Below are 23,324 nucleotides of genomic sequence, written 5' to 3' on the forward strand. Positions count from 1 at the left end.
AGGAGGGCACCTCATAGGGCCATGGAGATCTCTGGACAGGCAGCTGTGGCGTGGAGGTGGGCGGGCCAGTGCACAGACCTGCGATGCCGCCAAGGAACCCGCTGGCTGGGTGACCTAGAGCAGGTCCCGGGGCCTCTTAAGTCCCTGCACTCCCAGAAGTCCCTGCTCTCCCAGAAGTCCCTGCACTCCCAGAAGTCCCTGCTCTCCCAGAAGTCCCTGCACTCCCAGAAGTCCCTGCTCTCCCAGAAGTCCCTGCACTCCCATAAGTCCCTGCTCTCCCAGAAGTCCCTGCACTAATAAGTCTGCTCTCCCAGAAGTCACTGAACTCTCCCTTGCAGCTGGTGGCCAGAAGTCCCTGGGGGTGGGGGAGCAATGGTGCCTGCCCTTTGGGGTCACTGCGGCGTGCAGGCGTGCCCCGCCTGCTGCACTGTCACGGCTGGGCCGCGCTCCTCTGCTCACGTCCACCTCTGACCCAGCGTCCGACAGCACCGACTCGGACTCCTGGCGACAGCACAGAGTTCTTTTTCTTTCTTTCTTTCTTTCTTTTTTTTTTGACAGGCGGAGTTAGACAGTGAGAGAGAGAGACAGAGAGAAAGGTCTTCCTTCTGCTGGTTCACCCCCCAAGTGGCCGCTACGGCCGGCGCTGCACCGATCCGAAGCCGGGAGCCAGGTGCTTCTCCTGGTCTCCCATGGGGTGCAGGGCCCAAGCACCTGGGCCATCCTCCACTGCCCTCCCGGGCCACAGCAGAGAGCTGGCCTGGAAGAGGGGCAACCGGGACAGAATCCGGTGCCCCAACCAGGACTAGAACCCGGGGTGCCGGCACCACAGGCGGAGGATTAGCCCAGTGAGCCGCGGCGCCGGCCCCGCACGGAGTCCTGCCAGCGCCTTCCTTCCTGTCTCCTGAGCCTGGCAGGCACCTCCAAGGCCGCGTCTCACCAGGGCGCCTGCGCACACGCCGTGTCCTCTCAAACCCTAGACCGTAAGCTTGCGAGGACCGGGATGCATCCGGGCCTCCACAGATGCCGGCTGAGCGCCCCCAGCCCGGGCTCGGTGGGGGTGGCCGCACACCGCTCCTTCAGTTCTCTAAATGCTGCGGCCACGTGGGAGGCCCTGGCTGAGACTCTGTACCCATTGTACAGACGAGGGAGGACGTGGAGGTGACGAGGCGGCGTGAGTGCCCACCGGGCCACATGGCTGACCACAGCAGGCGGCACCGGGTGATCTCGTGGCTCAGGCAGCTCAGCCCGTGAGACACCCGTGCTGCCCTGTGGATGGCCACGTGGCGAGGGGAGCCCAGCTGGCCAGTGACCCCTACCGGGGGACTTGTTAAGGGCACCCAGCTGCTGGCAGGCCCAGGCGGGGTGACAGCCGTCCATGGCAGCCAGGGGACAAGCTCTGCCCACTCTTCCCATTTAGAGCCGGCCGCCCAGGACCTCAGAGTCCAGCAGGGGAGGGATTGTGACTGAGCCATGATTGGACGCGAGGGCCCAGCCCAGCTCCACATGGGAGCAGGAGTCGAGGGGGCCAGGCCACACTGTCTGCTCCCTGACCTCACCCGGCACATCTCCCCTCCACACCGCACAGGTCGGGCCGACCCAGAATCCTGGTTCATGGAAACTGGGGTCAAGTGGGGATGATTGTCGGGGACTGGGGGCCTTGCCGGAGCTCTCCTAAGCACCCAGCAATGATCCAAGGGATGGCGGAGATGGCCGTGGGGCTGGAGGGGACGGGCCAGGCCCGGGGGACGCATGCATGGCCGACTACCTAGGCCTCCATACGGCGCGGGCAGCCTCCGTCCCCACGGCTACATCAGCGGCTCTGCAGTTGCACTGCCCCTGTGTGCCCACTGCCACGTCGGGTCCATCAGGTGGGCAGAGCCCAGGGCTGCCCCTTCAGCAGGGTGTGGACTGAGACCTGGGAGGCCCAGCGCACCTCTTCCAGGAAACCCCTCCCCGAGACGCCCTGTTTCCTCTTGTGCTGTGTTGTGTCGGGACCCACCTCCTCCAGAGAGAAGCCCCTGATGGCTGCCCGCTGCACGAATCCCCAGTCCCCAGGGAGCACCAGCCGCAGAGAAGGGGCCGGTGCTGTCCGAGACCAGAACTGTGTGCAGAGCAGCAGCCGCCGCCCCGTCCTGAGCCCCGAGCCCTCGAGCCGAGCCCGTGCAGGCTGTGCCCAGGCAGTGACGCCAGCAGGCGGGGACTCGGGCTTTGGAACTGTGGCCTGATTCCCGCAACCCCAGGCAGCTGTGGCCGCGTCTCTGGGCCACGGCTCCCCATCCGCAGATGGAGACGGGGTGTCCCCTGGCTGTTCCTACTATCTGTGTTCATGGGGTCAGCCCGTGAGGGGAGAGCCTGCTTGCCCCCCAGCCCGCTGCCCCTCCCAGCCACCAGCCGCGGTCCCAGGACACCTCCGGGCCCAGGAATTGTTCCTCAGGGTGCAGCACCGACCCTAGACAGCCACACGCACGGTGGGCCGTGGCTCCCACCTGCGCGGTGTCCTGGCAACCCCAGCTGTGCGTGCCCTCGAGCAGTCAGACAGCTGAAGCATCAGGAACCGCCCAAGGCCGCAGTGCCACGGGGGCCGCACTCACCCCAGAGCGCCATGAAGACGGAGAAGAACACGGTGGCGGGGTTGTCGAAGAGGTGGCTGGCGCGCGCCGTGGCGCAGGCGGAGCTCATCTTCCAGTAGCTGCAGGTCTTGTCGCACAGCGGGCACATCGTGATGTTGTGTCTCTCGTCGCACATCTCCATGCTGGAAGACAAGGCCGGCCGTGGGGGCGGGGCCCTCCCCGTGCTGGGCGTGGCTGAGGCACAGGGCTGGCCACACCTGTGCGGCCGGCCGGAGCTCAGGAGGGCCCGGGCTCTGCGGCCACTGTCTCAACTTCGGCAACGACTTCCTGATGGGCTCCCGCGTTTTCGTTTTGTGCAGGGCCCGCTAGCTTGGCCTTGCCTGGTGCTGGGAGACGGGCTGTGGACAGGTCACCTCCGCGGGGACCTGTAGGGGGCGGAGCCTGCCGCCTGTGCCCAGGCCACCTTCCGGACAAGTCCAGAGTTCCCAGAGATGCCGCCCAGGCTGCATGAGAAGCCAGTGGGGAACTGGAGGAGGAAGCAGACAGAGCCACTGCAGGGCCGACCTTGGGCCAGGCAGAGCCGAGCGCTGTTCACGCGGCCACTCCTCTACCCACCGCCCACCTGCCCTGGGTGTCCCCCTGCAGAGGTCACTGCGCTCCGGACATGTCCCGTCTGGGGGGTTGGTGGCTGGGCATAGAGACGGGGCCCTGGTCCGTGATGGCGCCGTTCTGACGAGCAGACAGGTGCACGGGCCATAGCCTGGTGGCCCCGCGGCACAGGCAGATGGGGCGCCTGGGGCCTGCCCCCACCCACCGCAGGCTCAGACTGAAAATGTCCACAACTTAAGGGCCATGTGGGGGCCTTGTTCCTGGCCACACAGATGGGGAGAGGGCCTGGAGTGGGCGGCAGCTCCCTCAGGGCCGTGGGGCAGAGTGGGGGTCCAGCCCTGCCTCTGGCTCTCAGAGGCCCTGGGCCGAGCCATCCCTTCAACCCTGGCCCAGCCCTTCAGCCCGGGACTGAAATGAGGGGAGGGGCCAGGGTGAAGACCTCCCGCCTCTGACCGGGCCTGAACTCGCTCCTTCCTGTGCCCTGGGCCGGGCCACGCCTCGGAGCTGGACATGGACACCCGGGCTGCTCTGAGCCCCAGGACAGCAGTCTCACCCTGACGGCACCAAGCAGCAGCCAACTGCGCGTCCGAGGTTGGAGGTGACTCCAGATGTCAAGGGCCAAGCGAGAGAAAAAGGAGAGCGAGAGCGAGCGAGCGAGCGAGAGCCCTCCAAGAATGGGGCAGACGAAAAGGAGAGAGAGAGAGAGAGAGAGAGCGAGCGAGCCCTCCATGAACGGGGCGGGCTGTGTGCCTGCAGGACGGCTGGGCTGGAGGCTCCACATGCAGCCACGAAGCCCGGCCCACGGCCTCCATCCTCACAGCTGAGACTTCTGGGGGCTGACTGTGCACGGGGTCAGGCAGAGGTCACAGCTGGGTGCACGGGGTCGGGTAGAGGTCACAGCTGTGTGTATGGGGTCAGGTGAGAGGTCAGCTGTGTGCACAGGGTCGGGTAGAGGTCACAGCTGTGTGCATGGGGTCAGGTGAGAGGTCAGCTGTGTGCACGGGGTCGGGTAGAGGTCACAGCTATGTGCTCGGGGTCAGGCAGAGGTCACAGCTGTGTGTATGGGGTCGGGTAGAGGTCACAGCTGGGTGCACGGGGTCGGGTAGAGGTCACAGCTGTGTGTATGGGGTCAGGCAGAGGTCACAGTTGTGTGCAGAGGGTCGGGTGAGAGGTCACAGTTGTGTGCACAGGGTCGGGTGAGAGGTCACAGTTGTGTGCACAGGGTCGGGTGAGAGGTCACAGTTGTGTGCACAGGTTCAGGTGAGATGTCACAGCTGTGTGCATGGGGTCAGGCAGAGGTCACAGCTGGGTGCACAGGGTCGGGTGGAGGTCACAGCTGTGTGTGTATGGAGTCAGGTGAGAGGTCAGCTGTGTGCACGGGGTCGGGTAGAGGTCACAGCTGTGTGCACAGGGTCAGGTGAGAGGTCAGCTGTGTGCAGGGGTCGGGTGAGAGGTCACAGTTGTGTGCACAGGGTCAGGTGAGATGTCACAGCTGTGTGCACGGGGTCAGGTAGAGGTCACAGCTGTGTACAGAGGGTCAGGTAGAGGTCACAGCTGTGTGCACAGGGTCAGGCAGAGGTCACAGCTTGGTGCATGGGGTCAGGTAGAGGTCACAGCTGTGTACAGAGGGTCAGGTAGAGGTCACAGCTGTGTGCACGGGGTCGGGTGGAGGTCACAGCTGTGTGTGTATGGAGTCAGGTGAGAGGTCAGCTGTGTGCACGGGGTCGGGTAGAGGTCACAGCTGTGTGCACAGGGTCAGGTGAGAGGTCAGCTGTGTGCTTGGGGTCGGGTAGAGGTCACAGCTGTGTACAGAGGGTCGGGTAGAGGTCACAGCTGTGTGCAGGGGGTTGGGTAGAGGTCAGAGCTGTGTGCACGGGGTCGGGTGAGAGGTCACAGCTGTGTGCACGGGGTCAGGTGAGAGGTCACAGCTGTGTGCACGGGGTCAGGTGAGAGGTCACAGCTGTGTGCACAGGGTCAGGTGAGAGGTCAGAGCTGTGTGCATGGGGTCGGATAGAGGTCACAGCTGTGTGCACAGGGTCAGGCAGAGGTCACAGCTTGGTGCATGGGGTCAGGTAGAGGTCACAGCTGTGTACAGAGGGTCAGGTAGAGGTCACAACTAGGTGCATGGGTCGGGTAGAGGTCACAGCTGTGTGTACAGGGTCAGGTGAGAGGTCAGAGCTGTGTGCATGGGGTCAGGTAGAGGTCACAGCTGTGTGCACAGGGTCAGGTAGAGGTCACAGCTGGGTGCATGGGGTCAGGTAGAGGTCACAGCTGTGTGCTCGGGGTCGGGTAGAGGTCACAGCTGTGTACAGAGGGTCAGGTAGAGGTCACAGCTAGGTGCATGGGGTCGGGTAGAGGTCACAGCTGTGTGCACAGGGTCAGGTGAGAGGTCAGAGCTGTGTGCACAGGGTCAGATGGAGGTCAGAGCTGTGTGCATGGGGTCGGATAGAGGTCACAGCTGTGTGCACGGGGTCAGGTGAGAGGTCACAGCTGGGTGCATGGGGTCAGGTAGAGGTCACAGCTAGGTGCATGGGGTCGGGTAGAGGTCACAGCTGTGTGCACAGGGTCAGATGAGAGGTCACAGCTGTGTGCACGGGGTCAGGTAGAGGTCACAGCTGTGTGCAGAGGGTTGGGTAGAGGTCACAGCTGTGTGCACAGGGTCAGATGAGAGGTCACAGCTGTGTGCATGGGGTCAGGTAGAGGTCACAGCTGTGTGCAGAGGGTTGGGTAGAGGTCACAGCTGTGTGCACGGGGTCAGATGGAGGTCACAGCTGTGTGCATGGGGTCAGGTGAGAGGTCACAGCTGTGTGCATGGGGTCAGGTGAGAGGTCACAGCTGTGTGCACGGGGTCAGGTAGAGGTCACAGCTGTGTGTATGGGGTCAGGTAGAGGTCACAGCTGTGTGCATGGGGTCAGGTAGAGGTCACAGCTGTGTGCACGGGTTGGGTGAGGGCCGCAGTGCTGACGGATTCCAGTGGTGGGATGGCAGGAAAGCTTGGGGCGGGGGCCGCTGCCTACCTGGGGATGTTCTCGTCCATGGTGGCGCACCTACCTGGGGATGTTCTCGTCCATGGTGGCGCACCTACCTGGGGATGTTCTCGTCCATGGTGGCGCACCCGTAGAGGAAGACGATGATGCCCACCACGGAGGCGGGGATGAGCATCTGGGTGTAGACGCCCAGCCAGGCGAAGTACAGGCCAATCTTCTCCCCAAAGTACTTCCTGTGCGGCAGGAAGACAGAGCCAGGGACAAGCTGTCACCCACCCCTCGACAAATAGGCCAGCCCCCTCCCCAACAGGGAGCCACCCACCGCAGGCATGGGGTTCTCTGGTCTGAGAAGCAGGGCGCGGGGCACGGGGCACCCGGCGGTGTGGCATGCTCTGTGCTCCCTGCGCCCGCCCCTTTGCCTGTGGTGCCCGGGAAGGTGGGCGACAGCCCAGGCTGGCGGGCACGGAAGACATTTCCGGAGGCTCTCAGCTCGGTCCCAAGCCCCACTTGGCATGAGAATGGGAGCTCACTGTGGCACGGAAGTGCCAAGAAAACTGATCGCTCTGCCACGGAGCCCATCAGCAGCGTGACGGCTTAGGTGAGCGTCCGTGGGCAAACGCCGGCTGCAGGCCCCTCAGGACGCTGCACCCTGCCTGTGGGATGGAGTCCTCGCGGGGGGCCTCATTCTTACCCAGCAGCCTCTGCAGCCGCTGGCCGGGCCTGGAGACGCCTTTAGCGGGAGATGGTGACCGTGACCCCAAGGGCCAAGCCTCCCGCCAACCTGAACAAACGGCTTCAACCAAGGCCGGCCCAGGCTGCGGGCAGGGCAGGGAGCCCCGGCTCCTCCCACACAAGCCACTCAGTTCAAGCAGGCGGACTCTGAGCAGGACGCCAGGCCTGCCCGGTGCCCCTTACCTGACCAGGTCGATGGGCTGGTACTTGTAGAAGACCCCGTAACTTGCCCACTCTTCATACAGGAGCTGGAAGAGGAGACGTGTAGGAGGTGGGCGTCAGTCATGCACAGGCAACAGCGAGCGTCCACGTGGAGGTGAACGTGGGGGCAGGGAAGCCGCTTCTGGCTGTTATGGGGTCCTGCCTCTCCCTGACCTGATCTAGAAGTGACTGAGAAGGCCTGATACCATGGGGCTTTCCCATTTAGACTCTTGGTGGTCCCTGGTCAAATCTTTTATTTATTTATTTTTTTTGTAAATATTTTTATTTATCTCAAAGGCAGAGTTAGAGAGAGAGAGAGAGAGAGAGAGAGAGAGGTCTTCCATCCACTGGTTCACTCCCTAAATGGTTGCAATGGCCAGGGCTGGGTCAAGCAGAAGCCAGGAGCCTCATCCGGGTCTCCCACATGAGTGGCAGGGGACCCAGCGCGTGGGCCATCTTCTGCTGCTTTCCCAGGCCATTAGCAGGGAGCTGGGTGAGCAGTGGAGCAGCCGGGACGGGAACGAGCACCCACATGGGATGCTGGCATTGCAGGTGGCAGCTTAAACCGGCTGTGGCACCAGGTCAGCCCCCGAGCCAGTCTTTCGAAGGGTGCAGAACAGCAGGCTTCTAAGCAGAGAAATGAAGGACCTGTGGCCCCTCCCCCTCCTGCCCCTCCCCCGGCCCACTGCCTCCCTTTGTGGAGACCCTGGGTGCCTAACCAGACCCCTCTCAACTCCCTGCAGTGCAAATGGCAAAACAGGGAAGCGGCACTGGGCAGCCATGAGACAGGTAAGAGGAAAGTCCCTGAGGCTCCAAAGAGCCCCGCTCCTCTGCCAGTGCCCTCCACTCCCTGCCCCGGTGTGGCAAATTCCCTCCTTAACTGGATAAAAACCTGAGTTCTAAACGCGCCTGGTGAGCAGTCTTTCCCCCAGAACAGTGTCGCCCACCTCTCTGCTCCAACCTCTCCAGGCTGCTTTCCCAAGACCATAAGTTCTGTGACAGCAAAACCCAATGGGGAGGGAGGGGTGGCAGGTGGGAGCGGGGCTGAGACCCAAGGCTTCTGGGGAGCAGCCTGGACACTCAGGCTCCCCCTGGCTGAATCAGAGCATGGGGGGAGGGTTACAGCCCTGTGCACGCACGTGTGCATGTGTGCTGGTGTGTATATGTGCAAGGGGTCCTCTGTCACCTCTAGCCAGAAGGGTGGCCGATGGCACCTCCCCAGGTGGCTGAGAGCACCACGGCGGCCCCTGTGTGTCCCAGGGGGCAGCACCCTGCAGCGTGTCGTCACGGCTGCATGGATGAAGACGGAACAGTGGCTGCAGTGCTGCTGGGTGATGGGGACCTGAGCGGAACGGACCATGCTGGCCGCACCGCTGCTGACCTGGGTGGCTTCCGGCCCTCCCCGGAGTCAGGTCAGCGACTCACACCCCAGAGAGGCTGCGGGCACAGCAGAGAGGAAGGTGGGGGAGACAGAGGAGACAGAGGGAGACAGCAGAGACAGGCAGAGCTGAGAGACCGGTGCCATAGCAGGTTTAGGCTAAGCCTCTGGGAGCCGACCCTGCGGAGGGCGTGGCCATGTGCCCTGGTCACTGTGCCCCTGGGGCCACCCCGCTCACCCCGGCCCAGGCTGGCTCACCCCGTCCCGACAGGTGGGGGACACAGCCCACACCCCCAGCCTCCTACGGAGATGCCTCGACCTCGGTGGGCTTTTCTTCCCCTGTCGGTGTGGCAGATAAGGCCCGAGAGCCCACTGCTGCCGCCAGGAGAACCCAGGCCTCAACTTGGCCTCCGTGTGCTCAGGGAGACACTGGGCACCGAGGGGACCCGGCGAGAAGCAGTACAGCCAGGGCCCGGCACTCTGGCCACAGGGGCCCAGAGCCTCCAGTGCCACACCCGGGGCTGGGGGGGGAGAATCCCCACTCCAGGGGTCCAGAGCCTCCAGTGCCATACCTGGGGGGATCCCCGCTCCAGGGGCCCAGAGCCTTCAGTGCCACACCTGGGGCTGGAGGGGGGGGAATCCCCACTCCAGGGGTCCAGAGCCTCCAGTGCCACACCCGGGGGGGGGGGATCCCGGCTCCAGGGGCCCAGAGCCTTCAGTGCCACACCCGGGGCTGGGGGGGGAGAATCCCCACTCCAGGGGTCCAGAGCCTCCAGTGCCACACCTGGGGGGGGATCCCGGCTCCAGGGGCCCAGAGCCTTCAGTGCCACACCCGGGGCGGGGGGGTGGGAATCCCCGCTCCAGGGGCCCAGAGCCTCCAGTGCCACACCCGGGGCTGGGGGGGGGGGGGGAGAATCCCCACTCCAGGGGTCCAGAGCCTCCAGTGCCACACCTGGGGGGATCCCTGCTCCAGGGGCCCAGAGCCTTCAGTGCCACACCCGAGGCGGGGGGGTTGGGAATCCCCGCTCCAGGGGCCCAGAGCCTTCAGTGCCACACCCGAGGCGGGGGGGTGGGAATCCCCGCTCCAGGGGCCCAGAGCCTCCAGTGCCACACCCGGGGGGGGGGACCCAGGCTCTGGCACAGACGTCTCCTGCTCTGACCACCAGCCCACACCCACACGGTGGGCGGCACAGTGAGTGTTCACCCCTCTCCATCCCCCAGCAGCAGTGGCACGGGGTGGGGGGGAGGGGGAGTGGGGGGACCAGGTTTATCTGCTCCTTCTCGTCCTTAGCGCCCAGCAGATCCTGGGGTGGCCACGGGTTCCACTGAGTGCTGAGTGAGTGAATGGGTGACGGGCTGGCCCGTGGCTCCTGATCCGGCTCGGGGCAGAGCACACCTCAGTTCACACCTGTCCTCCGAGGTGGGGTCAGGCCCGACGGGCTCAAGCCACCGACACAAGCAGCAATGGAGAAGCCACTCTCACGGGAAAGGCAAACTACTAGAACAGTGCCACGTCACACAGAGCCACCATGGGAGAGAGAGACGTCCCCCAAGGACCCAATCCAGTTCACACGGAGCCACCGTGGGAGAGAGAGACTTCCCCCAAGGACCCAATCCAGTTCACACGGAGCCACCGTGGGAGAGAGACTTCCCCCAAGGACCCAATCCAGTTCACACGGAGCCTTCAAGGCCCCGAGCTAGGACCAGCGAGCTGATCCGCCTCTTCCTTCCCTGACATCTCTGGTGACTCACTGAGCAACCACTCACGGCGACTCACTCCTGTGTCCACTCACGGCGACTCACTCCTGTGTCTGCTCACCCAGCCACCCCGCCCGTCACCCACTTTTCTATTGTTGGTTCATCTGTCTACTCACCAAACAGCCATCCACCCACCCACCCACCCGCCAAGCCATCCTCACCTGTCCATCTATCCATCCATGCACTTGCCTCCCCACCATCTATCACTCCCCACCATCCATCCATCCATCCGTCCATCCATCCACCCCCCACCCCCCACCATCCGTCCATCCATCCACCCCCCCACACCATCCGTCCATCTGTCCATCCATCCACCCCCCCACACCATCCGTCTGTCCATCCATCCATCCATCCATCCATCCACCGCCCCCCACCACCCGTCCATCCATCCATCCATCCATCCATCCACCACCCCCCACCATCCGTCCACCCGTCCATCCATCCATCCATCCACCACACCCACCATCCGTCCATCCATCCATCCATCCATCCACCGCCCCCCACTGTCCGTCCATCCATCCACCCCCCCCACCATCCGTCCATCCGTCCATCCATCCATCCACCGCCCCCCACCACCCGTCCATCCATCTGTCCATCCATCCACCCCCCCACACCATCCGTCTGTCCATCCATCCATCCATCCATCCACCACCCCCACCATCTGTCCATCGGTCCATCCGTCCATCATTACTCCCTGGCAGTCCCCAGGGGCCAGGCCTCGCGCACACTGCCGAGACCTCAGACTGGGTGGAGAGGGGGCAGCATTCCAGGGGGAGGCCCTGGCACTGTGTTTGCTGAGCCTGGCGCACGGCAGTGCCCAGTAAATATTTCTTGAATAAGCAAACGAGCTAGCCCTGGCACCATCAGCTGAGAAGTCTCGAGATAAGAAATGTGGCCAGTGTGGGTGGAGGGGCCGGGGGCCCAGACACAGCACCCAGCCAGAAGTGCACACGGCGGGTGAGGGGTCTGGGGTCGGGAGCCTCGTGAGGAGGAGGAAGGCATCAGCTCGGGGGGTGAGGGCCACTGAGGCTGGGCACCCCAGGCCCTGGACTGCTGGGACCGGCGGGGGAGCTCTCCAGGCCGAGGGTCTCGGGCCGGTGCCAGATGCTAGACTCACACAACCAAATATGTCACTCGTGTGCTACATCAGACAGCGCCCGCAGCTGCATTCCGGGGCGGGCGAGTCGCATCAAGCAGCGAAGATTGCAGCCCATGGACGGGGCCGGAGGGGGGCTGGGTAGGAACATTCCAGCCGTCGAGGGGGCTGGGCCCTGGGATCTGGGACGAGGCCACCCACCGCCTGCAGAAGGAGCAGCCGTGGGGGCGAGAGCTGGGGACGAGGCCGGGGCTTGTGGGGAAGTGAGAGAGGCCAAGTGGAGAGGGCGCCCGTGCGGGACAGCCGTCCTGAGCTCACGGGGGCTGCTGTGGCTGCCTGGGGCTGGGGGTGGGGACCGAGGCTGTGACGGCCACTGCCTTCTGGTTCTCAAAGTGTGTCCCCCAGAGCAGCCGCACGGCCTCTTCCCCATCACAAGCTTCCCCGTTGGGCCGGATTGGGAAACACCTCCCCCAGCCCCACCCAGCAAGTTCCCAGCTGTGCCCAGGGGGTCCTGGGATATCTGCCCCACAGCAGCTCGGGGTGAGGCCGGTGCCAAGATGTGGCCCCGGGCAGAGGGGCAGGGCCCTGGGGGCAAGAGATCCTGCTGTGGAGCCCCTCCCCCCCCCCCGCAGCGCCCACACCCAGCCCCGCCCTCTCACCCACTCACTTTTCTGTCGTTGAACTCCACACTGTCACCCTCGTAGTCTCCCTGGAAAAGAGGGAACACTCAGCACCAGCGAGGCACCCAGAAGGTTCCAGAACGGAACCCAGCCTGGGAGACAGCGTCGCCCGGAGCCTGCAAGGCCTGCATCCCTCCTCCTCTGCCCAAAACATCGGAAGTCCTTGGTGGCTGCCCAGCCTGCCCCCGGCCTCCCCGGCCACCCTGAGAGACGGGCTCAGACAGGAGCCACGGTCAGTCCTTGGTGCCGGCCACGTGGGAGAAAGGGGACTTTGGGGGTGTGAGGGAGCTGCAGCCATGGCGTGAACCTGCGTCCCACCTGCTGGACAGTCCCCGTGTCCAGCCCCAGTGTCTTGTCTCAGTTGTGCCCCTAGTGGTGTCCCCAGAGAGGATACATTACACGGGCATCATACACCTGGGCTGGTGAGCTCAACACGCCCATTCTACAGATGGAAACACTGAGACTCAGAGAAGCCCAGCCTGCTCACAGCTGGGAAGAGGAGCTGGACAGTGGGCAGTCGGCGCTTGACACAGCAACTAAAGGCAGCAGCGGGAGAAAGGGGCCTCCCGGAGCTCTGCCCGGCGCAACCAGGAGGACTTGGCCAAGCACCCAAGGGGGCAGCCTCGTGGCTGGCCTTGACACCAGACACTCCCACAGCAGCTCCGACGCCCTGGCCACGCAGCCCGTCTCGTCTAGCTCTCCCGGTGTTCGTTTTCATGGCTGAGATGGCCATGGGTCTGCGTGCTGGTGGCCTCAGTGACCCTGGGGGGTGCGAGCCAACCAGGAGGAAGCCAGAGAGCCGCTGAGCAGCCAGCACCAACGGCAGCTCCCTACTGTGAGGTCGCGCTCCCGCGAGGTGCCACCCGCCTGGCGGCAGCTCCCCGCACCTTGTCCCAGGACAGTCTTGCTGGATACAGGGATGGATGGATGGATGAATGACTGCCGTGAGTGCGGGGCAGGGAGGCCGCAGGCAGGAGGGCAGCTCACACCAAGGAAGAGGGACGCAGACATGGAGAGCCAGGACGCCCAGCACACAGTGGCGCCTACTAACGTCTGCCCTGTTTAGGAACACGGGGACCTGTGGCTCCGTCCAGGATGTGTCAGCAGCCTTGGAATGGAAAACGCTCTGGGTGGAAAATCCCCCCACTCCCAAACAATGCCCAAAGCTGCACGGGTGTGGCTGCTGGAGCGTCCAGCCTGTCTCCCGTCTCTGGAGTGGGGACAGACCTCACGTGGCAGCTCCCCCCACTACATACGGCGCAGCGACGCCCACAACCAGGCAGGCCCTCTGCGTGGGACACGGATTCTCGTGGGACTGGCCGTGCGACAGTGGGCGAGAGCGAGGGCACCTGGGGCCGGCTGCTTAAACCGCACAGAATCAGCTCTTGCAGGAATGTGGAGGTGAGGGGCTCGGCGGTGGGCACAGGGACCTCTGGGGCAGGGAGAGGGGGTGGCGCTGCCAGGGGAGGGGCAGACTGTCAGCCAGGCACGGCTTTGCCCCGCTCCCCTGGGGCTGTGCGGCCTCTGGGTCTGTGTCTGCGCTGGGCCAAATGAGACGAAACCCCAGCGAAACACCGTGCTGGGCACACAGCGGGTTCTCAGAAGGGTTGGCCCCTCCCTTCCCTCCTAAGCCCTTTAGGGACACCAGTGCAAAGGCCAAGTGTGGACGTGGCTCTAGGCTGCCTGTGCGGGGGTGCTGGGGGGGCTGTGTTCCGGGTGCACGCAGTGGGGCTGAACAGATCCCACGGGGAAGCCGGGCAGAGGCAGGAGGGGAGGAGCCGCCCCAGGACCTGGGGCTCAGAGCCCACCCTCCTGACATTCCCAGAGAGGCCACCTGACTCAGCCCAGTGCAAAGCCACGCGCGTTTCCCCAGCACCCACGAAGCGCTCACAGCCAGGCCACCCTGAAGCGGCACACTCAGGAGGTGGCCAGCAGCCAGCAGAGGGAGGGAGAGACCAGCTGGGGCGGGGCGGGGGGGGGGTTCTGCCCGAGAGTGCGGCATGGAGGGAGGAGCACAGAACAGTGTGTGCGGGGGCACTGAGGGGGGGAGCTGGGCTGGTCCACCCCAGACCCCTGGCCCTGCAGAAGGGAGGCAGGCAGCAGGTGGCCGACCTGGGCCTTCCCCCAGCCCCGCCCCTGTGCTCCAGGGTCTCTCTCGGAGCCCTCTGGTACCTTGGCGGTCAGACAGGGCAAGTGACTGTCCCCCACTCACAGACAGTGGCACCGAGGCCCAGCAAGGACCACGGCTGCCCTGGTCAGCACCAGTGAGACGGAGTGGTCGGGACTGGGACCTGGGCCTCCTGCCCCCTGGGCCCTGGTCTTGGGAGAGCAGTTCTGGAAGCTCCTCAGGTACAGAGGCACACGGAGCCCCGGTCACCCGGCCAGGGCCCGAGCCCGGGCACGGCATCCGGCACAGGTGCTCCTGGCTCACGGGGCGCGTTCTGCGAGCTCCGAGAGCCCCGCCTGCGAGGGGAACAGCAGAGGCCTGTGTGCCGCTGACATTTACGGGGAAAGCCAAACAGGAAGCAGTGACCACAGGGCAATTGGCGCTCCCTGGGGGGGAGGAGGGGGCGTGGCCATGGGCTCTGCGGAAGCTGAGGACAAGCAGAGGCCAGCGGGGGTCAACGGTACTCACGTCGTGCAGCGGGTACGCGGCCGAGTAGACGCCGTTGGCCAGCAGGCTGGTGATGCCTTCAGAACAGAGGCAGACAGAGGGTTAGGACAGGGCAGGCCTCCCCGGGGCACGGCCCAGAGCCGCCACGGACACAGGCCCTGCCTCTCGGGCCCTCCCCGGGGCTGGGGTCCCGCTCTACCAGGGAGGAGAGGAGGGAAGGAGCTTGATTGGTGGCGCTGGCGAGAGACAGAGACGCCCAGAGGCAGGCCCGCAGCCCGGGCCCCCAGCCCCGGGGCAAGCCTGCACCGCAGCGGGTCGCGAGAGCTGAATCACGCATGAAGCTCGGGAGCACGCGTCCGACTTGGAATCAGGCCTCGGGCGGGCTGATTGACGGGAGGAGCCGGGGAGGCGCCGGGGAGGCGCGCACCGCACTTACCGTACTTTCCACACTTCCACCTCTTACTTAGAAGGGCAGAGTCCTTCTTCCTTCCCTCTCCTTGCCCTGTTTGCACATCAGCTGTTAGTCCCACGCCAGGGCCCCCAGGGACCAAAGCCGCATTTGGGGAGTAAGGGGCGGGTGGCGGGCGAGGGGGCTCGCGGCCGCCCAGGGCCGCCGGGGGCCCCGGGAAGGCGGCTGGGCCTTGCAGGGCGGGCTCCAGGGCCTGCGCTGGGGGTGTAACCAAGACCACAACGTGGTCGGCATCAATGTGAGGTGTGGCCGTGGACCCAGACCCAGGAGACAGGGCCGTGCGTGGGGGCTCTCGGGACTCTGGCCTCGCTGCCCACACATCGGCAGGGACCAGAGCCATGGAGGAATCGCCGTGGAATCCTGGGCTGGCGAAAGGGCCCTGCCAGGCGGTACACACGTCCGCTCGTTCACGACAGCCTGGGCCATGACCCCTACTCGACAGCAGTGGGAAAACGCCCTTGGGAAACCCTCACAGACGGGGCCATCTCCTCGGTCAGTGGCCTGGAGAGGTCGGAGGACATGAGGGGCCTCAGACATCAGAGGGTGAGGGCTGAGCCACGCACACAGGGCAGGGCTCAACTCCGGTGAAGAAGCATGGCCGCTGAGCTCCTGCCTTCCTTACTGCCCTGCAGTGCGGTGGGCAGGGTGCGGCGCAGGCCTCGGCCCGGGGCCTCTCTAGGCGCCTGCTCAGACGCGGTCTCGCCAGACAGGCCTTCCCTGGGCGCAGCGCCCCGGCCCCCGGCCACGCTCTCACCCTGGCCAATCTGATTACTGGGGATGGGTTTCCTTCCCGGACAAGAGAAGTGCCCCCAGGAGCAGGGTGCGGGGAGCCTGGCGGGCAGCGGGAGGCCATCGATCGGGCACCAATGTGGAGTGGGGCACAGAGAAGAACCCCCCGAACCTGCGTTTCCAGAAACACAGCCCCCCTGCAGCAAAGGGACCCGCTGGGGCCACGGAGCCCTGGGCTCAGAGCCACGGGGCTCCCTCTGCCTCGGCTTTGCCCTACGGCAGGGACTCCAAGGTGCTCCCAACCCCACCGTCCCACCGCCCGTCTGCGATGCAGCCACTCCGGATCGGCCACTCCGGAGGCTCCGCCCGCGGTGGGCTGGGCGACGGGGACAGTTCCCCTGGGCTCCCCTTGGCTCCGGGATGAGTCCCTCCCCCAGAGCGATCCCAGGCCAGCTCGACGGCCCTGCGACTGACCACTAGCCACCACACAGGCCAGGGCCACAGGCTTCGTTCCCGCCTCGAGCACTGGGCCGCCCCCGGCCTCCTCGCCCCACTCTCTGCTCTGCGCTCCCGGGCAGCACAGGCTGCACAGGAAGCTACGGGGAGCACGGGGGAGGCCCTCGGCGGGCACACAGCCGCTCAGGAGGGGACAGAGGCCTGGCGTGGCGCTCCCTGGCTCTGCAGAGGCAGCCCCTGCTGTGGGCAGGTCCATGCCGCCGGCCGCACTCACGGGCAGAATTGCCTATGTGGTTTGAGGGGCTCTGTCAGCCAGGACCCAGGAGCGCGGCTGGGCCGGTTCAGCTTCTAGGCCTGGGGCTCTGTGCCACATCCTTCAGGAAGCTCATGCAAAGCGGAATTGAAACCCAAGCCTACTTTGGGGCAGAATATTTCCAAAACCCTGCGGCACCATTGGCTCGGTGGTTAAGACGCTGCTTGCGATGCCTGGGTTCGGGTCCCAGCTCCGAGTCTGCCCTCTGGCCGGTGCGCTGCCATCGACCCAGGGGTACTTCAAGGACTTGGCTTCCTGCTAACCACTTGGGAGAGCAGGATGGCGTGCGAGTCTCCTGGCTTCAGTCCGGCCCAGCCTTGGCTGTGGTCGGCATTTAGGGAAGGAACCAGAGGACGGAAGCTCTCTCTGTCTGTCTCCCATCCAAGCACTAACCAGGCCCAGCCCTGCTTAGCTTCTGAGAGCGGCCGAGATTGGGCGCGTTCAGGGTAATACAGCTGTGAGTCTCTCTCTTTTTTTTTTTTTTACAGGCAGAGTGAACAGTGAGAGAGAGACAGAGAGAAAGGTCTTCCTTTGCCATTGGTTCACCCTCCAATGGCCGCCACGACCGGCGCCTGCAGCCGGTGCACCGCGCTGATCCAAAGGCAGGAGCCAGGTGCTTCTCCTGGTCTCCCATGGGGTGCAGGGCCCAAGCACTTGGGCCATCCTCCACTGCACTCCCGGGCCACAGCAGAGAGCTGGCCTGGAAGAGGGGCAACCGGGACAGAATCCGGCGCCCTGACCGGGACTAGAACCCGGTGTGCCGGCGCCGCAAGGCAGAGGATTAGCTTAGTGAGCCGCGGCGCCAGCCTTGTCTGTCTCTTTCTCTGTGTCTCTGCCTTTCAAACAAATAAGAATAAATATTAAAATAATTTTTGAAATCTACACGTCAGGAGTCCACAAAAAGTCCCTGGAAGATAAACACTATGAAAAAAATATTGCACGAGTGACAAATTGTCTTTGCACCAAAATAAACTGACCTTTAAATCCCATTTTCCAAGAACTTCATAAAAATAAGCTTGTTCTCTCGCTTTCTTTGTTAAAGATTTACTTGTGTGAAAGGCAAAGCAACGGGGTGGCGAGGGGCGGGACCGGCCATCAGCTGGCTCACTCCAGGAAGCAGGAACTCTACCACGTGGGTGGCAGGGACCTCGGGCTGCCCCCCAGGTGCGCTAGCAGGGAGCTGGCTTGGGCGTGGAGGCAGGACCCCAAGCAGGCACCCTGACACGGGACAGGAGCATCCCAAGTGGTGGCTTAACCTGCGCCACAGCGCTGTCCCCTCCGCGAGCTTCCCGAAGCCCGAGCCAAGGCAGAGCTGGACCCGACGTGGCCCTGGGCTCGCGCGGCCGCCTCCAGCCAGGGGCTGCTGCTTCCGGTGGCCTCAGGGAGCTGCCCGGGCTACGCCCCACCCCCCATCCCCCCAACAGAAGCCCCGTCGCCTTCCTGCTGGCCTGGGAGGGTCAAGGGACGGCTAAGAATCTGTGGTCACCACGTGGGACCCTGTGCACACGCTCGTTTAAAACGCCACGGCTGTAACCGTGCCGGGCCCTGTGGGGGCGCTCTGGGTACACGCGGCGACAGGACGCGGGCTTCACTCAAAGCCCCTAGCCGCCTCCCACCCAGAGGCTGCTGGGAAGCCAGCGCCGGGCTCGGCGATGTCCTTACCCATGCTGTACTTGGCTTTGCTGCACGTGGTCCTCTTCAGAATCTCGTAGACCTGTTGGAGAGGGGTGAGCCGCCGGTCACCCAGCCCGGCCGCCGCCGGGTCCCCAGCAGACACTGGACTTCTCGAAGGAGCAGGCCCTGGGGCTCGGGACTCCCAAGCCCCGCAGAGCGCGAGGCTGGCGGAGGCCGTGGGCTCCAGGGAGCAGGGTCCCTCACACCCCAGACGGGAGAGCTCCCTGCCCACGAGGGGAGGAGAGGCCCTGCCCACAGGCCCGCTGCCCTCCTGGGAGCTGTGCGGGATCTCACACAGCCCGTGCAGTGAGCTCTCCGAACCTCTCCGCTGAGGCACAGCTGGGACTAAGGTCACTCCCAGACACGGAATGTTCTAGAAAGCTGCGGTGAGGGGTGGGGGGGCAGGTCTTGGGATTGCATGCCGGGCTGTGTTGGCAGGTGGCTTCATGGCTCCCAGCTCCTGACGCTCCCCCAGACACACACCTAGTGCACTGCTTCGCGGGGTGGCCCAGGAGCCACCGTGGGTGCTGGGAGACCTGGGACAAATGACGCCAGCACCGCGGGGCGCGTGGGCCCAGCCCCACGGGCGTGCGCGGTTCTCTGCACAGCCCCCCGCTGCTCTCACTGTCTGGGCATGCCTCCGCCTCCCGGCTGCTTCTCGCTCCCTCCCCCTCCCGCAGCCCCCGGCCTCCGTGCCCCAGGCGACGCCTGTCCACCCTGAAGCATCTGGCTCCTGCCCACCGCATGTGTGTTACACACGTGCTCACCGCCTGTCCCTCCCACCTCCACAAACACCCGCCGCACCAGGGAAGGAACCCCCCAGCTGCCCTCATGGCTGCCTCCCCACCGTCCACCTCGCCCCGTTACCACCTGCTCCCTGACCCAGGGCCCCTTCTCAAGCCCTGGCCCCACCTCTGCCCTCTCTCTGCCCCCTCCGTGCGGCCCTGGAAGTGACTGCTCAGGCCTCTCCAGCGCGTCCCTGACCATGTCTGCTCTTCAACCTTCTATGGCTCACTAGTGCTACAAACTGAACATCTAAGACCCAAGACCCACACACCGGGCCCCTCGCGCCTGGAACCTGCCGGGCTGCGCCCCACCTCTGGAGTGGAGCGGCCGCTGTGGAGGCAGTGGGGGTGCTGTGAGCCGTGCCTGGGACACCCTCACCCCAACGCTGCGACACTGGCCTTCAACGCCCAGGAGGCCTGACACAGGGGCCAGGCCCTGGGAGGGGAGGTTCCTCGGGCGCAGCCGGCGCCCCACAGCCTGCCCGCCCCCTCCCCACCGGAAGTCAGCGGACACGTGGGTGGCTCCGAGTGACCACGACAGTGATGCTATCCCAGGGATCACAAACCCAACTCACAGCAGGTGCTCCGCCCACCCTGCCCCCCCCCCCCCGATGGTCTACACCTACCCCGGCCCCCAGGGGCATTCCACAACACCCCCCAGACAGCATACACAGCCGGGGTGCACAACGAAGGGTCTTCAAAGAGTTCACAAAGCTGTGCGTGATGGGAAAGCCATGCAGTTCCAGGTCTGACTCCATTTTCCTACCAACTCTCATTTATTTATTTGAGAGGCAGAGGGCCAGGGAACGCCCACCTGCTGGTTCGCTTCCCACATGCCTGCTAGCAGCCCGGCCTGGGCACAGCTGAAGCTGGGGACCCAACACAGATCTCCCACGCCGGGGGCAGGGACCCGAGGACGTGAGCCACCCCCTGTGCCTCCCGGCGTGTGCGCCAGCAGGAATTCTGGGAGGACCCAGGTGGAGCGTCAGCTGGCATCTCAACTGTGAGGCCAAACGCGTGCCCTCCACAAGCACCCGTGTTCTGAGTCCTGGCGTGGGGCTCTGTCCACAGGGGGCTGTTGCAGCTTTCTCCCTGTCACAGTGACGTGGAAAACGGGAAGCCACGTAGGCCAACACTGCAGGGGCTCCCAGGCGGCCACGAGAGACGAGCATCGCCTCTTCCGGACACGGGGCCAGCCCCGAGTTCCTTGCTCATCGGCACGAGGCCTAATCGCTAACACTAACGAGCAGCTCCATCAACAGGAAGAATCCCAGCAGCCGCTCGGTGCCCGGCGCCGCGCCCGCATCTCGCTCTCCATGGGGCCAGCATCCTCATTGTGACGCACGCTCTGCGACCCCCCTGAGGGCACGAGGCCAAGAGAGGGCAAAGAGCAGATGGCACCCAGATGTGCCCGTCCTGGCAGTGGCTCCAGCGCCCTGCTCGCTGTGTGATGGTGCAGGACAGAGGACGGCAGCGAGGGCTCGGCTGCCGGTTAGGTTCTGGCTGAGACAGGAACTGGGTCCCGAGCCACGCACAGGCCCAGCTTGGCAGGTGGACAACTTGGCGGCTGCCTGACCGGTAAACATTAAGCGCACCCTGAGCAGGGCAGGGTGGCCTGGTCAGCCTTCAAACTCCAGGAGCTCGTCTGGCAGGGGCTGGACATCTGGCCCAGCCCGTGCACCTGTGCCTCTACCAGAAACCCCAGGCTGGGGCCTGAACGCCGGGCTCATGGCACCGACCCCACGGACAGCAAAGGCAGGGAAGCCGGCCGAAGGCCCTCGAGGGGCTCCCCTACGCTGCTTGAGTTCCTGCTGCTCTGCTGTGTCCCGCGCACCTGCTCTGAGCCAGCCCCGGGCTGCGGCCCTCCCCTGGGCCCCTCGCTGCCCTCTCGTCTCATTATTCTAATTATTTCTGTCACAGGCAATTAGAGCCGGCCGCTCCCGCAGGAGTTTCAGGAAAATGAACTGATCATCGGCTTCCCCAGGGCCGCTGCGCGCACACACGCGATACTCACGATTGTGCTCCGTGTTTTGCTGTCGAAAAACGAGTCCTTGTCGGACAGGTCAAACCTGCGGGAGAATTGGAGGGACACAGGACTCGCATCAACAGCAGGGAACCCTGGAGCCCAACGCCCAGGAGAACCACGCTTGGCCCGTTAGCGGCCACCTCGACACGGGCGTGGCTCTGCGCGCACACGGCAGGTGCGAGCCGTCTGCCCCTGGTGCCTGGAACGGTCTGCGGGGCCACCCCTGCTCTCGGAGACCCCCAAGGGGCAGCTGTGCTCAGCCACCCTCCCCCAAGCCCCTGCTGCTTTGGGAGACGCCCTCAAGGTCTTGCCTCAATGCTGAGGGGGCAGCTCAAGGCTCCCGGGGTGACCACAGTCTCCCTGGAGCGCCCCCTGGCATGGGGCCTGCTGCCTTGGGCTGCAGAGAGATGGCGTGAGGCTCCCTCCGAGCGGAGGGCATCTTGGGAATAGCTACTCACTGCCCACGGTTCTTAGGGGAGCTGGGGAGGCTGGCTTGGGGGGTTTCCATTTGCAGGTGAACCGGCGCTGACCAGGTGGACAAGGTGGGCCTGAGGAGATGCTGCCTCCCTCTGAAGCCCTGGGGGCCGGGCCCTGGAGCTGGGGGCTGCTTCCTTCCTGCTGGGCCCCCTCCAGGATGGGTAACAGCAGGTGACGCCTGCCCCTCCGACACACAGGGACCCCAGCATTGCCGGAACAGTCTAGGCTCAGGCTCTCTCCCCTGCCCTTTCTTCCACCCCGGAGGCCGGCGGCGTCCAGGAACCCTCCTGTCCCCCCTCCCCCAGGCCCCCTGTGTTCCGAGAGCCCAGCTTCCTGTTCCCAGCTGTGCCCAGCGAGGCCCAGGCAGGCTGGCCTGCAGCCTGGCTGACCCAGGTGGCTACGCCCCAGTGCCCCTAGGAGCAGGGGAGGGACGGTCCCATGACAGGTGAGGCACTGCCAGGCAACGGGGCCGTGGGGCCCTGGGGATGCTTCTAGCCCACGCTTCCAGGAGGGAAGGGAGAGGGAGGCTCCCTGCGGCCTACGGCTGCTGGGAGGCAGGAGGCACGGTCAGCCCGACCTGGCCAGCGGTCCCCAAGAGTCCGAGCAGGAGGGATGGTCGTCCACCAAGGAGGACCAACCAACGCCTGCACCCCCAGTTCCTCAGCAAACAGCAACCTTGGGGTCACTTTCACGGCCACTTCCGGGCTCAGCAGCACGCTCAGGGGCCGAGGGTCCCTCCCCTCTGTGTGGACCCAGCACAGAGCCCCGTGGGCGCAGGGCGGGGCAGACCCACTTACAGGTGCTGCTTCTCGCGGGAGAAGGGGTAGGAGAGCCTCTTCGTGGTCTGGGGCCTGTGCTCGGCCACCTTGGGCTGGATGGGCTCCGTGATCTTCTGGAACATGGAGTTGATCTTTTTCAGGAGGCCGTGGGTCTCGTTGATGTGATACATCTGCGGGCGCAGAGGGAAGGGTGAGCGGTCGGCCTGTGCGCCGGGCCCCGCCCCCCCAGCCGAGGGCCCCGCCCGGGACGCGCCCCAGAGCTCGGCCCAGCTCCCGGGGAGCTGCCGTCTGCACCACATTGGAGGCCTGGGAGCCCGGGGCTGACCAGCTGCGGGCGCGGCCCCTTTGGGCCCCGTCCACAGAACACGTGATGCCAGGCCGAGTGCTACTGTCAGACTGCCTTTTTTTTTTTTTTGACAGGCAGAGTTAGACAGTGAGAGAGAGAGACAGAGAGAAAGGTCTTCCTTTTTCTGTTGGTTCACCCCACAATGGTCGCTACGGCTGGTGCTGCGCCGATCCGAAGTCAGGAGCCAGGTGTTTCTCCTGGTCTCCCATGTGGGTGCAGGGCCCAAGGACCTGGGCCATCCTCCACTGCCTTCCCAGACCACAGCAGAGAGCTGGACTGGAAGAGGAGCAACCAGGACAGAATCCGGCGCCCCAAGCGGGACTAGAACCCGGGGTGCCGGTGCCGCAGGTGGAGGATTAGCCCAGTGAGCCGTGGCGCCGGCCCCAGATTGCCTTTTTGCAATAAAGTTTTCCGAGATGAAAGACAAAAAGATCCTAGCAAGCCAGCAAATGTGACTAAAACGAGCCTGGTAAACTTGCTGCGACCCCACACGCACCAACACAGAGTGCAATTGTGTCTTGTGTTGATGACGGACGCCATCAGGGCCTGCACCCGCCCCCGACTCCGTGGGACCTGGCCTGAGTCTCTGGAGACCGCCCGCGGCTGCCCCTTGCTCTCCGCCATCGGGACTCGGGACCCCAACAG

General features: G+C 64.9%; 1 protein-coding gene across 4 annotated transcripts in view; it reads right to left on the reverse strand.

Moving 5' to 3' along the window:
- Positions 1-23,324, reverse strand: part of ANO1 (anoctamin 1) — a 160,800-nt gene that overhangs the window by 37,410 nt on the left and 100,066 nt on the right. For 3 of the 4 annotated variants that reach the window (XM_062195687.1, XM_062195690.1, XM_062195689.1), the window contains 9 exons: positions 22,352-22,503; positions 21,066-21,120; positions 18,255-18,306; positions 15,062-15,127; positions 14,647-14,702; positions 11,999-12,040; positions 7,082-7,146; positions 6,265-6,399; positions 2,592-2,752 (listed from right to left, as the gene is read on the reverse strand). In XM_062195687.1, coding sequence (XP_062051671.1) covers positions 2,592-2,752; positions 6,265-6,399; positions 7,082-7,146; positions 11,999-12,040; positions 14,647-14,702; positions 15,062-15,127; positions 18,255-18,306; positions 21,066-21,120; positions 22,352-22,503 — 784 coding nt within the window. The remainder of the gene's footprint in view (positions 1-2,591; positions 2,753-6,264; positions 6,400-7,081; positions 7,147-11,998; positions 12,041-14,646; positions 14,703-15,061; positions 15,128-18,254; positions 18,307-21,065; positions 21,121-22,351; positions 22,504-23,324) is intronic. The other variant, XM_062195688.1, reaches the window with a different exon arrangement.

The sequence above is a fragment of the Lepus europaeus genome, chromosome 7, assembly GCF_033115175.1.
Source record: "Lepus europaeus isolate LE1 chromosome 7, mLepTim1.pri, whole genome shotgun sequence".
Classification (NCBI taxonomy): Eukaryota; Metazoa; Chordata; class Mammalia; order Lagomorpha; family Leporidae; genus Lepus; species Lepus europaeus.